This window comes from Porites lutea, chromosome 9, assembly GCF_958299795.1.
Source record: "Porites lutea chromosome 9, jaPorLute2.1, whole genome shotgun sequence".
Lineage (NCBI taxonomy): Eukaryota > Metazoa > Cnidaria > Anthozoa > Scleractinia > Poritidae > Porites > Porites lutea.
Window position 1 is genome coordinate 5,298,751 of NC_133209.1, and position 16,756 is coordinate 5,315,506.

The 16,756-nt window shown below is 41.3% G+C and overlaps 1 protein-coding gene across 1 annotated transcript; it reads right to left on the bottom strand.

Moving 5' to 3' along the window:
• LOC140948178 (telomerase reverse transcriptase-like) lies at positions 1–13,288 on the bottom strand. Its single transcript, XM_073397400.1, has 6 exons — positions 10,985–13,288; positions 9,730–10,616; positions 9,418–9,632; positions 7,669–8,031; positions 6,689–6,901; positions 1–497 (listed from the first exon to the last, which is right to left on the bottom strand). The coding sequence occupies exons 1-6, from the start codon at positions 13,286–13,288 to the stop codon at positions 187–189; spliced, it is 4,293 nt and encodes a 1,430-aa protein (XP_073253501.1). The 3' UTR covers positions 1–186.
• Positions 13,289–16,756: the final 3,468 nt, after the last annotated feature.

A 16,756-nucleotide genomic window follows, 5' to 3' on the forward strand; every position in this document is an offset into this window, starting at 1 on the left:
TCTAGATACGCGTCAAGAAACCCAAATAACGCCATTTGACCACTTGTTCCGACCGGAGTCTGGACGCACGACATCCCGTTCGTTCCCGGAACTTTCAATTTCTGTGCCCAGCGGATGAGACAAGTAAAGCCCAACCAAACGTCGCTCTAATGAAGTCTATCGAGCCGCTACACAGAATGGCAGAAATCAACGAATGTTTTTAAATACTGCGTGTTCCGAGATGGCTGTGACATTCTTCAGTTCTTGGTTGCCTCTCCAAAGACGCGACAATCCCATTTTGAGAAACCTCAAGAGTTCCCTATACCTGGACTGCTTTCTCTGCAAGCATGTGCGAAAGGCGTGAAAACACAGCCAGGTGACCTCATATTCGTCCAACGAAAATGCGGCGTTATCAGGGGATAGCTGTCGAGACTTACGCAAACTTGTCGAATGGAAGTACTGTGCAACATCAACCAGTAAACCGCAAAAGAATGAAGGGTTATCCTTCGGCTGGCGCCCTAAAAAAGACAAAGAAAAGAAAAACTTTATTAACATGTTCGATTCTCACTGTGAACTTCAAATATGAAGTCATAAAGTTCTGTTATTTGTGTGACTATTGCAGTAAAGTATTTTTCCGTGGTCCTGTCGGTAATTTCAGCAGCGGTACTGTTTGTTATGCTGTACTCATTGTAAGCGGGCTTTTGAAAGCCTGGCTTCCATTTAATCGCCCCGGCATCGTCTTGACCTCCTAGATTTTTGGGGCAATTTTCTGCATTGTCCCAATTAATCGTACGGATCTTCTTAAATGACGTCAGCACCGATTCGTTTCAAGATGAGTCGAGGCAATCAAGATGATTGTATGGAAACACCTCTGATACGATGCGGGGCAATCCGGACCGGATTGGGGCGACCACAATCGCCTGAATACAACTGTACTCTCACAGTCGTCTATTTTTACGCAAGATCGTTAGAACTTAAGGGCGGCCACGTTGGCAAATGTAGCGAGTTTAACGTGGGGATGAGCATCAACATATATTAAAGGCGTAGCCTGTTCCAGGCTCAAAGATTGTACGAAAAACGGATCGAGAAAAGTTGTGCCAAAGTCGCACGGGGGCTGGGTGGAGACGTGGAAGTGGGGCCTGTAAGCATTGTTTTCAATACTTCATTCCGGTATACCAGCTTCTGGTACACCCTATGATTAATCAATTTTGACAGTTTAAGTAAACACTTACGTCAATCACTTGGCTTCGCAAGCGCAGAGTCTAACAAGCACGGCGAGCGAATGAAATCCTCCTACACGCACATTTGAGATTTTGATACGGCAAACGGTTTTCTGGAAGTGGGCGGACTGAAGTATTTAAAAAGATGCTTACAGGCTCTCCCCCTCTCTCTCGTCCCGTCGTTTTTCGTTCGTTCGCCTTTTTGCTACTCGCCCGTCTGGCACAGACTATTTAGGGCGTGCTGAAAGTTGCCCGCCCTCTTGGTACATTTGAAAAGAAGCAAAAACACAGAAAACTAAAAGGATATGTACGGCTTCTGAGTAACTCGTATTAACGAATGCTGAAGTTCAAATTTATAACAATTCAGAATATTTTCAATAGAAGAGGCCCTTAGATTAATGAGAATTTTTTCACCGTTCATGGTCAAGAGATGTAAAGATATTGGCTTGGAGGACATATTCATGAAATTATTGTTTACCGAATAAAGGCTCTCAGAGGAGATACCCCTTAGACGAGAAAAAGAAGAGTGATAACATTTCCACAATTGATGAAAAAAATCACCGATTTTAGCCTGCATAACAGACGCGCGGGAAGGGGAAGGAGCTCTTCCCATCGCGCGTGTCTGGCGCTCCTCGCTCGCTTGGTGATTGCCTTCGCTTGCCTCAAAAACGCGAAAAAGTAACATCTGTTATACAGGCTACACCGATTTCGGATGACTCACGAAAGGAGCACAGTCTCTTAACAAGGACGAAAGGAGCACAGTCTCTTAACAAGGACGAAAGGAGCACAGTCTCTTGTAACGCTCGGTTTCAATGGGTAGTAGCTAGGCCCGGTTCAAAGTTTGCATTTCAGATGTGCCGAATCTAATGCATATGCATGAAAATGAATGAGAGTGAGAATGAACAATATTTTATTCCTCATATTAGGCACATGTAAAATGCAACGTTTGAACCGGGTATAACTGGCAAGAAATCCGTATTTTGGTTACTATCACTTGATGCTTAACGTTCTTTATCATATCAGGATATGTTTCAAATCCGCGTTCGCTTTTCACTTCACTATCCAGAATTCCAAAAATAAAACTCACAATAACAAATCACAATAGTAAGTCACGGGGCAGAGCTGAGGCCCATAATATAAATTGAAATTGCTTTAATAAAAAAAAAACACAGTTTTAGGCAACACCTGTTAAAACCCCACACCCTTTTTTTCCCAAAAATAATTCCAGTAAATGACACTCGGCTCCTATTGAAAAACATAAATTTTTCCGTTTGAAACATTTTCCCTACAAAAGAAGGATTTTGACAGTTCATTTTTACTTCATTTAGACCCATGGAAAATGGAAAAAATCCGAGACAACCGGAATTATGCTTTAAGAAAGTAAGTATTCTAAATTTGCAGTATAAATTAGCAAAACAAGCATTTGATATCCTCATTATCCGAAAAAAAGCTTCGGCCGATACAAGAATAGAAAGGATATGTGTTGCTGGGCCAAAACAATGAGAAACCATTAAGTTTTTTGAAAAACAAACACGGCATCGCTTGCATTTGAAAGCGTAACATTCAATAAAAGCTTTTTCTTTCATGGACAATGCGTTAACAAACGACTTACACCTGGTCTGGCTATTTGCGGATATAATATCTATGTCAACAAATGTCCAGCAACAGGCTATGAACATGTAAACTGAACCATAATGAATTAACAGCTTGTTTCGTAAAATAAATGGAAAAAAAATCAGTTTTGATTACAGGTTAGCTTGAAATCGACAAATGCGTAATATTTAAAGATGGCCGCCCTAGTACTAGAAAAAATGAAAACGTTTTTCACAGCGTTAACTACGCACGTTTCGCTTACTATATTGGGCTTACAGCAAAGTAGAATTAAAAAAAAAAAAATAGATAAAAGTGCTTTTAATTTTTTCCGGACAATATTGGTGCATTATGGTGTTGACAATTTTCAAAAGGAAAGACGCTTTTGGATATTGGTTTGATGTACCTTCATTTAAAAATACATAAAAAATGAAAAGAGAGCGAAAAGTCATTTAAAGGAAATTTATGTAATGAAAAATTGTCTTGCAAGAAAGTGCAGGCGATTCGCCAGTAGTTAGTAAGAAAAAGCTCGTAAACGTCCAACAATTCACGAATGACTAGAGAAGAAAAAGATGCTTTATGATCATCTCAATGTCTGATTGAAAAAAGTTTCGGTTCTCCTTTTAATTTCTTAGCCAAAATAATCCCAAACCTAGGGATTTTAAGGCGAACAACCAGATTAACGGAAAAGTTAACTTTAAGAAGCTCACTGTTTCCAGTTTATATAATTGCCCAGCTGCCAGGCTACAACTTATGCTTTAAACGTGATAAACACTCCAGTTCGGTACTAAACATTACACAAAAGCTCTATTGATCCACCGGGGAATTATTTAATAGCAGGCCTCATAAAGTGGAACTTATATCTGTTTATTATTGGCGATAGAACGTTTTCACTCACGTGGTCAGCATCTACGCAAATTTATTGGACAAAAAAAGCGTTTACTTAAGAAAAGTTTTCAACTCGCACAGGATCGGTTTGGGACATTAACATGGCCGCCGTTTCACTGTTTTGGGACACCAAGATGGCAGCCTTGACGATATGCGAAAACGCTCTATTTTGACTGGTTGCGGAGAGAAAGGGTCGTTGTTGTCTCGAAGTGCACTATGGGACTGTTTTGAGGGACGAATCAATTTTGATGTATTTTAAAGTATGTTTTTAGCTTCGAGGCCCCGAGGCATAAAATGAAGTCATCTTGAGGCTCAGCAATGAATAACACATTTCTTTGCTTTATTCCCCCAATCCTAGGAGCCACGTATGAATTTAAATATATCGAAATTGGTCTGCTTCGATCCAGCTTTTAGCCTGCGAACAGCAGACGTATTTCCAGTCGTCGCTCTCTCCAGTATTTTTTGGAGGGAGAGAAGCGACGACCGGAAATACATCTGCTGTGCGCAGGCTTCCCCAAAGCAATTCTATTTTGCAGTCTGATACCACTTGCAGCTGAGCAATAAACGTGAAATACATTTTGAATTCTGTTAATTGTTTATAATTTTTGGTGAGAAGTGAAATTCTTGCCATTTTTGTCTTTCTTCTAATTTTAGACGCACTTGAGATTGCGCCATGTTTGCTTGTTTTTGATTACAGGTTAGCTTGAAATCGACAAATGTGTAATATTTAAAGATGGCCGACGTAGTACGAGAAAAAATGAAAACGTTTTTCACAGCGTTAACTACGCACGTTTCGCTTACTATATTGGGCTTACAGCAAAGTAGAATTAAAAAAAAAACAAAATAGATAAAAGTGCTTTTAATTTTTTCCGGACAATTCCATTTTGCAGTCTGATACCACTTGCAGCTGAGCAATAAACGTGAAATACATTTTGAATTCTGTTAGTTGTTTATAATTTTTGGTGAGAAGTGAAATTCTTGCCATTTTTGTCTTTCTTCTAATTTTAGACGCACTTGCGATTGCGCCATGTTTGCTTGTTTATTTCACATTGTAAATTTAGTAACCATGGGAACATGATGGGATCCATGCAGGTGGTTACCTTTAAGAGCATTATCGATAATAATTATGTCTTTGATCAGCCCCCTTTGTTAAACCAAAACATTAAGCTATTACCCTGATGTGATTTGTCTAGTCCAGTTGTGTAACATAAACAGAAGATTAGTTTTATCTGCCCCACCGAAGGGACATTCAAAGCCAGTTAGTTACCCGGTGGGTATTCAACAACTGTTTATACGGGGAGGCTCTGCCCCGAGGTCCAGCCCCTTACCCTTTTATAAACCATTTTTCACGAAAAAGGTACAATTCCCGTATACCTTCTATCGACAAATGGTTCCCTTTCACATACCTTGTTTAGAACTATGCATCCCTTTTAACTTCACAAAAATAGAACGCTTTCTCGACTTTTTAAAGCCATAAAATTCATCTGTTAGCCCTTTTCGGCCTCCTCACAGACCCAAATAACAAATTTCCCTCCCCTTTCATATACTTCAACTTGTGAAATCCCTACGGTACCCTTTCATAAACCTGAAGACTGAAAAAGGTACCCCTTTCGGGCGGAGCCTCCCCGTATAGGCCATCATAGGGAGTTCCCCCCACCGGGAATTCAAAGCCTGTTAGTTACTTCTTGTTTTCCCATTTCTTACTCATTTGTCAAGCCAAACTAAGGTGTTAGCTCCAGTTGTCTTAAGAAGAATCGGCCTAAGAAAGGAATACTATCTGGTAAGGAACTCCTTCCATCAACGACACCATCTAAAGGAAAGTTTTTGGGTTGACTAATCTGCTGCTTGTGTAAGTTCTAAAACCTTTGGGAAAGATTGTAATTGAGGCAACTGGTACGATGCCAATTAACGAATGTTTACCCAGAGATCAAGAGTTCCGGTTAGTGAGCTTATTATTTAAACACAAATGAAAAACCAGGTGAGCTTTCGCGCGAAAACATAATAAAGAGAATTAGAGTGACGTTTACGGCAAACGTCAGATTGAAGTTAAGAATTTCTCAAAATCGAAAACGTGCAGCTCAGTCCAAAACAGTTGTTATAGACGAAAATAACGTGAAGCTACTAATTTTGGGGTAGAAGTAATGCTCGGTAAAGCACAAATTAAGGGAAAACTTGGTCAAGTGGTACAATTTCACGTTTGCCGTTTGCCGTTAACGTGACTGTAAATAGAGTGATTGAGAGCGCGTTTAAGCAAACGGTAAACATCAGATTCAAGTTGGCAATTTCTCAAAATAGAAAACGTGCAGCTAACAGTCCAAAACAGTTGTTATAGACAAAAATAACGTGAAGGTACTAATTTTAACGGGGTAGAAGCAATGAAAAGTAAAGCACAACAAAAGGCGAAACTTAGTCACGTGGTACAAATTCACGTTTGCCGTGGTTAACGTGACTCTTAATCTGTGTAATATCTTCACGCGTGAAAATATTACCGTTGCCATGGTAGCATAATAAATCGCACTTTCGGAGCCAAAAACATTTGAAATTGAAATGGTTTGATATTTGTTTGGTGTTCATACAATGAACTTTATTCGAAGTTTCTCTTATCGTGTTGAAAAATATTTAATAGCTTACGTTCACGCGTCAAATATTTGTCAGCACTGGAAGAGAGAATTCTTACCTCCGCGCAGCTATCAAATATCATCTATATATCGGGCCAACATGGGTCATTTCGAAGGTTGGAACTCTTTCACGAGGAAAAATTTAATGGAGAGCGTGCAGCTTATGTTAGAATTTACCAGTCAGTCGAGGGTTGGACGGAAAGTACTTTGGCGGATAATGGAGCGTTTGACGCGTATTCGAGGGGTTCGGCATTTTATCCACCCGGATATGACTGGGCTCGGCCCCACTAGCCTTTGCGCTACGAATACTGCTAAGGGTATAAAAAGGAATTGCTATTACTATAATCATCATCATCATCATCACTACTATTAAGCTAAATAAAGAACACTCGCCCTTTGGCAGCTCTTTAGCATAGGTGTGAAACTTATATGCTGTTAGAAGAAACAACTGGTACACATTCAACAGGACGGTCCAGCGCGAGTTCAGATTGTTGTCCAAAAGTAATGGATGGCACTTCGGGCGCACTGAGTAGCGGAGCTTCCAGCGTAGGGCTTGACCAGGATGCGCGTCCAAGGCCACTGACAAAGTGTCCCTTAAAGGGAGTCCTATATGGATGCCAAAGAAACAGTGAGCATCTCCAACAAAGAACTAGAAGCCGCACGGGCGTTTACTTAGTTGTCTTAGGTCCCGTTTATATGAAGAAAAGTTGTCCAGGGTAGAAGGGGCACCCGCCTACCCGAGTAGACTTTCTAAATGTCCTTAATTTTTTTTAATGTTTGGTTTTGCCATTTTGAAGCACTTTTTATACCTGTTTGTCGCGAAATTCACCGGTCGAAAATTATACCGGTGACGTCATGATAATTGGCCAGTAGGACAGTGAGTGATATTTCACGCCCCTTCCGACACAGCATATGTCAATCATTTTTTCCCGCGTTTCACACATCGTCCCTAATTTATTTACGCACGTAAAACCAGTTAAAGTTTTCGTCCTTAAATAGTAAATAAAGTACAATGGTTATGAGGCCCGACAGACTTCTTTGTTATATGTTTTTTGTTAGCCTTTTTGGACCTGACCGTGTACAGCGTTTAATAGCATTCCTATCACTTTGAACTTACTGACCAATAGAAACATCGCATTAATTTATTCAGTCACAATTTTTGAACAAAAATCAAAGGATTGTGCACGGTCAGAAAACTTCCAGTATAAACTTCAGCACCGCTGTTTTCAGGTTTGATGTTTGCCGGCTTTCATAACCAGTCTCCTCTCGTAACTATGGTCCTTACGCATGTCAAAATTACGCGACTGTGGAAAACCACCTATACGCCAAAAGAACTGTAGCCACGAGAAAAGTACATTAACCGCGTGACTCACCCGTATATCGCGACAAATCGCAACGAACTTCGAGAGTGACTGTATCAAAAAGATAACCACACCATGGAAATCTTGTGCTCGCGCAAACGTTCTTCACTTGCTCTCCATCGTCGGTGACTGCGTCAAAGTTGGTCAGCGTTTTCTCACGATTTATAAAGCAGCCATACTCAGGTATTCCGTTATGCATGACATTTAAGAACTTGGAGGCCAGGATCTGGTGTGGAGTGATGAATAGAAAGTCGTCCACCCATCTAAGTAAGAGGGAGTCGGGATCCTGGGAAATCTCTGAGAGGTGAGTCTTCTCCATGTCACTGTAGAAATAGCCGCAAAGCATTGTGGACAAGATGGACCCTTGCGCTATCCCTAACGAAGGGAGATAAAACGTGCGTTTAAGGATTAAGACAGATGGTTAGTGGGCGACCTTCTGTGCGGGACGTCCCGAGTTCCATTCTCAGGTGTGACCATAAATCGATCTTTCGACTCCTTCCCTTTCCATGTAGCTTTAAATACCCGTAAGATGGAGCACTAATGGAGAGAGAGGGGGAGGGGGAGAAAGAGAGAGCGACAGCGAGCGGGGGGAGGTGGAGGGGGGGGGGGGGGGTTAAATGAGCGCACTGTCGGCAAACATGCCAAGCGACATATCTCTTAGTAAAGTAGAAAACAAAAAAATCAGTTTGGAAGTGAGAGTGTGACTACAGGGTATTTAAGTTACTACGTAAGTTAGCCGTTCGATGTGGGTTTTAGTTTTTAAACTTCTAATTGATAGTTGATCAATCAGATCCAGGCCCTAGTCGTTAATAAGATGGATAGCGTTCTCCACTGGGTGTGTTTAGTTATTGTGTGAGGATTAAACTTTGTTTAGTTTTGGCCGCCATCTTAAGCAACAAATTGGGATTGCGAACAGGGAAGGTTTTATTTAGAATGTTTTTGAAAAAGCACGAATTGGTTCATGGAAACAACCAGTTACAAGGTATAAGGCATCACATTCATCTCAGTGGATGTAGGTCGGATAATCTAGAAATTTTTATAAACTCGGCGTACAGCACTGCAGTGCGAATGGGCTAACAGCGGGCATCAACACTAGGGTTCCAGCTGTGTGGCCGATCGTTAAAAGACTTAAATGATAGCTGGGGAGACATACGCGTAGGGCCAAGTGCGGAGAAATATTCACCCATTGCCGAGAGCGGGAAAATACATGAATCGACTGCCAAGCGCGAGAAACACGCACAGTCATCGCCAAGGGTGGGAAAACATTAACTAACGGGAAAAATTGCACCAATTTCCAAACACGGCCAAGCATAAAAACACAATCATACACCTCTTGCCAAGGGCGGAAAAAATTACACCCATTGCCAAACGTGGAAAGAGATACTCCCAATGCCAAACGTGGAAAAACATTCAATCATTGCCAAATGAGAAAAACGTACAGCTGTTACCAAGCGCGGGAAACATTACAGCCACTGCCATTGCAAAGTGCGGGAAACATTGCAACCATTGCTAAGCGCGGGAAAACATTAAACACAGTGCCACGCGCGGGAAACATGGAACTGGTAACAAGCAGGTGAAAAGCGCAAAGTCTACAACGCGATGAAAAAGATTAAAGGAATCATTATAAGGGGTGCCAGCTTGGAAAAATATCATCCTATTCGTACAGAACGAAGTGCGAAGGAACGTTCAACCTTACGACTTGGGCGACCAAAACAAAGAAACAAATCGTATAGAAATAGTAAATCTTCAGCGAATACGTACCCTTTATTTGTTGATAATAGTTGTTTCCAATTCTCACGATGTTGTTAAAGACATGCTCCTTTAGCAAGTTAATCAGTTTGTCGCGGTCTTCCGTTAAGTACCATACTTGATCCACTGCTACGTTTCGCTTCAGTTTCCACGCGGTTATCAAGGACTGGAAGAAATCTGGAAACGAACGGCAGTCATCTACGTTGCTAACGTGTTTGTAAAATTCCCTGGAAAATCAAAAAAGGTGCAAATTCCATCAGAGAAGTTCCTTTTAATATTTTCCCATAAATCAAACTGGACCGTAACATTTGACGCAAAACTTGCCTGAAAACCTTGCCCGAAGACATTCGTAACAACGCAAAGCGTCGAATTAAATACTCCTCCTCCTCAAACATTCCCTTCATGATATCAAACAATTTTTGATGTGGGATGGACTCGTAGCAATGTTTCACGTCCACGTGAACAAAGAACAGCGGTTTTCCGTGCAAACACTTGCGTACACGCTCGGCAAACGGCTTCAGAACTCGGTAAAGATCGTCATTGCCGAACAAGGTGGCTCCCAGGGTCTTCGCATTCCGCTCCTTCTCGAATTTCAGCACTTCAAACAAATTCTGAAGTTTTCTGTTGATAGACTGCTGTTTCTGGGCGTTGGTTAGTTCCTTGATTGACGGGCAGTGTTTCATGTTGGTAATGGGACGTACTGTTGAGCTCTTGGGTATAAATCTTAGCGGAGAAAAACCCAAAGATGATTTGCTGCTGAGTAGCCTTTCGGCTTCTTTCGTCTTCAATGGCTTAAAGAATTCGCCGCATAACATGTTTATACCAAACTGCTGGATCGTCCTCCATACTGGTTTTCTGTAATAGAAAATTCTTTGGCGGTTGGTTCCGCTCTCTGTGATGTAAAAAAAGCTTTTGATTAAGGGCATAAGATACTGCGTGACAAACCACCAGATAAACTGCGAGAGAAGCTGCTGTTGCTTTCGTGAATCAGACAGTGGAACAAATTTGCGTTTGTCCGCTGCTTTCATCTTGAGCCACTCACACTTTGAAACCTTGATGCCCTCCATCATCTGGCCCAGAGAAAATTTTTCACCGCGATGAAGTCGAAGAAACTTCGCTAAATTACGAAGAAACGTTCTCTTATTGTGTGGACATCCCCACAGCTCCTTTGGAACGACCTTGTGACAGACACACTCCAGAAAACGAATAACCTGCGGCATAAATCAAACTTTTTGTTGGTGGTTAATTAGCAGCAAGGACACGCATTGGGCAATGTTGGCGATGCAGAAAAATCAAGCAACAGAGCCTTATTGGGATTGGGGGCTTCTTTCTTTCTTGCGGTATGGGAGAATAAGGATTTGGCCCCAAGTAGAAAAATCGGGTCCGGAATGCGAGAAATTTTTGCGTGTGGAATTCGGAATCCGAGATCTTTTTGCTCGTTGGATCCGGAATCCTTGGCTTTGGAATCCGGAATACAGCTCAAGGAGTCCGGAATCCCACTAATGACTTGGAATCCGAAATCCAGTACCTGGTATCAAGAATCCACGGCATAGAATCCAGATATCCAAGACTGTCTTACCTGATCATGCCTTGTGTAGTTGCTGACAACATGTCGATAAACCAACACATCAACTTTGATTTTCTTCTTACCAGGCGGGCGTTTAACACCCTTCGAGCCATGTCTTTTCAAACGACGTTTGCTCCACATCGTCGTCTTAGGAGTGCTGAAGAGGCGTCCTTTCTTCTTGCCACTCTTTATCACTCGTGCTCTCCTCTCAGTGAATGTGCAATGATATTTCAACAGAACCTGGAAAGGACACTTTCGATGTCTGGCCAGGAACGTCAAAAAGATGGGGACTATTCTCTTTAGTCTCTTTGGCAGACGGAATGGCTTCTTTTTCTTGCTTGGTGTTTGTTTATGGTTGCTCAAAACTCCTGACGCGTTCTTGGCATTTTGAACACACTTTGTAACTTTTTCGTTCTTAGTTGGTGTTTGCTTTTGGTTACTCGAGGTTCCTGTTACGTTCTTGGCATTTTGGACATCACTTTTACCATTTCCAACACAGCTTCCGTCCAGAAAGATGCGATGAACAAGCTTACGAGCTCCGTTCATACTGACGGGCGTTGCCTCCATAACATGTTTCTTGGAAAGTTTCTGTGAGAAATTTGAGGCATAAAATATCCTTGTGCGTGGCAAGTAAAGGTCATTCATACCGATCCCTTGATGCGTCTTCGATGTTGATTGGCTTTTACTCAATTTCTTTGATTCTTTTTTGTTAATTTTTCCTGGTTTGCCTTCACCTTTAAACGTGGTTGCCGATGTTTTCTTTCTCGGGGATTTTCCTTGCTCCGGCTGTGGTAAAAGTTTCAACAGACACTTCCAAGGTTTCTTCCTTTTCCTTAAATTTGTTTTCTCCACTTCTTTTGCCCCAGCAGCAGAGACGGGCTTCTTTCTTTTTCGCACCTCTTTCATTTCCACCGGCGTGGCTTTCATCCCTTTATTGTCGCTTCTGCACAAGTCATCTCCAACTCGGCCACTATCAACGCATTGGACAACAGTCTCAGCGTCATCTTGAAACAAAGCTATGGCTACATCATCATTTGACGACAATCTGACACTGGTGCTACAGGTTGGTTCTTCCGTGGATTTTTCACTAGTTTCTTCTGGAAACAGTAAAGGTGAAACTTCAGTATCACTTCCTGTTGTTAATCCATCCTCTGTTGAACTCACCGAAATTTCAGCGCTCTGATTTGCTCTCTTCCTCTCGGAATCTTCGCAACAATCTTTCATTGGACTAAGGAAATTTGAATTTTTCCCACGTTGCTCAGTCACGTTATCACGATCTGAAGTAGAGTAAGATCTCACCGTATGATCACTGACAGGAAGATTTCGAGATTTTCCTTGGGGCTCTGTTGGGAATAACAAGGGCGAATCTTCAACGCTTAAAGACGTTTTTGCTTTCTTCGAGGTTGGTTCTTGGTTATCGCTTAAGTTGTCGCTTGCCCTTCTCTTGCGGGATTTAGGCTGTTTGAGTTGGGCTGCAGTCACTGGAGAGGTGCTTGTGTTTTTTGCAGCTTCATCACAAATATGTTCTTGCCTAAGTGTGTTTTCGCAAAAAGCAGAAACAGCAATGTCTGAAGTCGACGCTTCGTGATCTTTTTCTTTGGCGAAATTTTGGCGAGATCTTCTCATCCTTTTTCCCCCTCTCCGCAATTTCCTCATCGAGAGACTTGCTTTTTCTCCTTCATCGGTAGGTTTTTGTTTCTTGCGCTTGATGCTGCCGAGTTTATCTGGTGCATCGACGCCCTTTTCTGTGAAGGGAGACATACGGCTTATGGGAAACCCTGCCACCTGGAAATAACACTTTGAAGTGGACTTTACAAACATGGCTACGTTCTGTAGCAGATGAATCATCAAATCATCTCCTACGCGCTTATGAAGCAGCAGCCACGCTTTGGATGTTCTTATGTAGCTGACGATCGTATTTGGATAGCTGTTCTGTATTCCAATAGTCCCAGCCACTGTTCCACTTCTTCCGTTCCCTCTGAGGGGCTCAAAGCCGAGAGCGAGAACATTGCTCTTGTTTGAACGGCAAACATCCTCTATCACACGGTTTGTTATCTCCTTCAACGTAAACCAGTGCGTGTTGCTCGGCTTGAATGGCGGGGCTTTCGACAGATCTCGCGGAACGGCCACGAGGGTTGATTTAAGAAGAAACTTGTAATCCGCGGGGTCGCCATCTTGAATGAGTTGTTCGCCGCTTTCCTTTTTTACTTTACGAATGAAGCTTAGCAACGTAAATAGTTTGGCGTAGAAGCTAGAGATTATCTGACGGGCATTACAAAGCTGAATGCACTTCTTCTTCTCCTTCTTAGGCGCCATTTTTCGAGTTCAAGACTCTGCACCAACAGCAAGGAAATTTGCCGCCATTTTGTTTATGCCGCTGATCGTTTTGGTTACAGGCTCATGAGGTAAACATGAGATCATCTTTCGACTTTCCAAGATGGCGATGAGACATTTGATCTTCATTTTAGTTTTCGCATTTAGTTATCTTCATCTTATATGTTCTGCCGCAATAGAAATCAATCTAGCAGGTACATGGATTGTTCGAAATGGAAATAAAAGCATATCCGTGGCTGGAGAAGTTCCCGGAAATGTACATACAGCCCTGTACCGCAATGGAACCATTATGGATCCTTATTTCCGGTTTAACGATGTCAATTATAGATGGATAGCTTATGATAACTGGACATACACTAAATCTTTGGAAGGTTAGATAATTCGTTGGCCATTGTTCATTGTTTTGGTGCAGTGCTCTTTAAATTTATTTTAATCGCTTTAACTGACACTTAGATTGTTTTTTGACAATGATAGGTGGTTTTCACGTTACGTCATCGCCGCCATGCTGGTGGACGGTAAACAAAAGATTGCTCATTAGCTCGTTTTGTTTGTCCACCAGCATTTGTTCATTTCACCATTGTTATTTGTGTCTCCCGAGATTGCATGAAAACCACCTATTGTTGATCAAATTTCGTATTCTCAGTTGTGTGAGCCAAAACATGACATTTTCAGCGGGTGATATGGAAAACTTATCCTTGGGTTAAGGAATCGCCGATGTTTCACATCCATGACCCATTTAATGGGACAAAAAAGCAACCTAATGCAGCTAGGGTACAATTCTACCTGTGACTACCACCCTTCCCCAACTCTTGGAACATTAAAAGGACTGGTTCACGATAATGCGCATGTGTGAGTTCTGACAGTAGCTGATTGTTTTTCAACCAATCGGAAGCGAGTTAAATGCATGCAAGTAAATTTACAAAATTCAAATTAATTGTTCGCGACGCGAGAGTATTTCCGGGCATTTGGTTTGATTTTATTTATCCCCATAATTCAAGTTTATTCTTTGCTACTCCTCAGATATATGTTGCAGCCGATAAGAATAAAATTTACAGCCCTGTCCTGCTTTGAAACAAACATTTACCAACGTGTATTTTTACGAGGTCGTATCCACGCTAACAAAGCGGTCACCGATCGGCAAACAAAATTTGTAAACAAACATCTTATTACTGTTCTCTCAGTTCGCCTTATATAAACCCGCAAATACCTACAAATAGCGCTTGACCGGTGACAAAAGCACACAACATATGAGTATAAAGATTATCCTTAACTGAGCATAAATTTCAATTGCTTATCAGCAAATGAACAAATTCATTCCCATTGCATCGGGTCAGTGTTCCACAAAACAAATGTTATCGAGTAGCACACATAAAGAAACTAGATTATAAACAGAATATTCAGGCAATAATTTATTTTAAAAACATCAAGTCTTAGACATATACGATGGTAAAGCAAAGATACAAGGAACATTTCAAGTGTACCAGATCGGTGAAGATCGCGCGGCCTGTTGTGGTATAACTACAGGTCGGAGTCAAAAATCAAATCAAAGTTGAACGAAATCATGCCTTTAACCACTTTCCAAGTGTCCTGTATTCTTTTCGTAGGCCACACACTACTCCTTGAACCATACCAGATCGATAGGCTAAACTTCTCTATCTCCAAAGACTCTTGAGAACGTCCTGTTGCCGGACGGCCACGATGCTCTTTTGAACCTCATGATCAAAACATTATTTTTTGCGTCTTCTTAAAACGTAACCAGTCAAACCACACAACCACACGTTAATCACCACAAACGAAGTATAACTAGACCAGCCAAAGCGACGGATGTCCGAATAAAACGAAGGATTTTCAAAGATTGTACCGGTAATGGCGATTTCGAATTTAGTGTTGACCCAACAAATTTATTCTGAAGAGAAAAACTGCGTGCATGCGCATTATCGTGAACCAGTCCCTTTAAGGAGGTCCTGTGTTGGGAAAAATTCCAACCAGCAACATGACCTTGAAACAGTGACATAGGACAGCAGAAATGCTGACAAACAACACAAAGATACCATAAAATTGCGAAAATAAGCGCCTCCATCTATAAGCCCCTCCAAATATAAGCCCCCCAAACCGGTAAGGCAAAAAGCCCTCCGTTAAATCGACCCTCCAAATATAAGCCCTCCGGGGGCTTGTACTTCGAAAATTACCCTCAAATACAAAGTAAAACAAAGCAAAAACCTTAAATTTACTTCCAACTATAAGGCTAGCCCAATCAATTTTGAAACGCAAATTTCCCTCTGTAGGTAAGCCCCTCCAAAAATAAGCCCCTCAAAAAGGGCCTTTGAAAAATATAAGCCCCGGGGCATATTTTCGGAATTTTACGGTAGGTTGAAATTGTGACTGCGGCAGAGAAAAGCGCAAATACAAAAGTAAAACACTGACGGCGACATGACTTCCTCCTCAAAACATGGAACGACAGGTTTTGGAATTCAGACTAGGGACATATATACAGTAAAAACCCGCAACTAAGAACCTACATTTTTAGGAGTTAGCCTAAACAGGTTCTTATATAAATGGTACTTAACAGAATTTTAGGCTATTTAGGTTCTTAAAATGGGTTCTTAATCCTGGAGAAAAAAACAGTTAAAACACAGCTGCAAACAAGTTGGTCATTAGCCTATACTTTTATTTTTTTCAGCCCCACCCCACCCCTCACCCCCCCCCCCAAAAAAAAACATTTAAGAATATAGAATAGAATAGAATATATAATATTTAATGCATAATGGTGTGCTGATCTACATATTGCTTAGTATGCTTTGTAAGTCTACATATCTTGCACTCATTTTTCCTTAAAAAACATTTTTACAACAATGGCAATCTGCTTTTTTTGCTTCAAATATGATTCTTGCAATGCAGCTGTAATGTAATAGTAGGATTTTAGAAAATAAGAACCTGTTTTAAATTTCTTAGGCTAAATAGGTTCTTGTTTATAGGGGGTATAAATGACCACTTTTAGGCTAACAGGTTCTTATTTTTAGGTTCTTAGTTGCGGGTTTTTACTGTATGTAACTGCCCCCCCTTAAGAGAGCCTCACTAAGGTCACTCATCTAGGTGCAAAGGCTGGTGATTGAACTTATTGCATGGTTTGACAAAATCTCTTGTTTTGCATAGTTATAGACCTTGTCGCAGTTTTGGAAGCCATCTTGACGAGTAGGCAACTGCGTTAGAAATTACAGTGTTGTATGAGAATCTAATGTCAAATAATTTCCGTAAAATTGTCGTTCTGAAAAAAATATGATTTTTAAACTAAAGCTACACAGCAAAGGATGCTACCAACAAATTTTAGGGGCTGTAACTGTGCTTAAATTTCGTTTCGCCAGACGCTTGCTTTAGATTTTCCACATATTTGTCTGCAATTTCTCCCAGGAAATTTTAATCGGCAGGAAGAAAAATTTTTACTGGCAAATG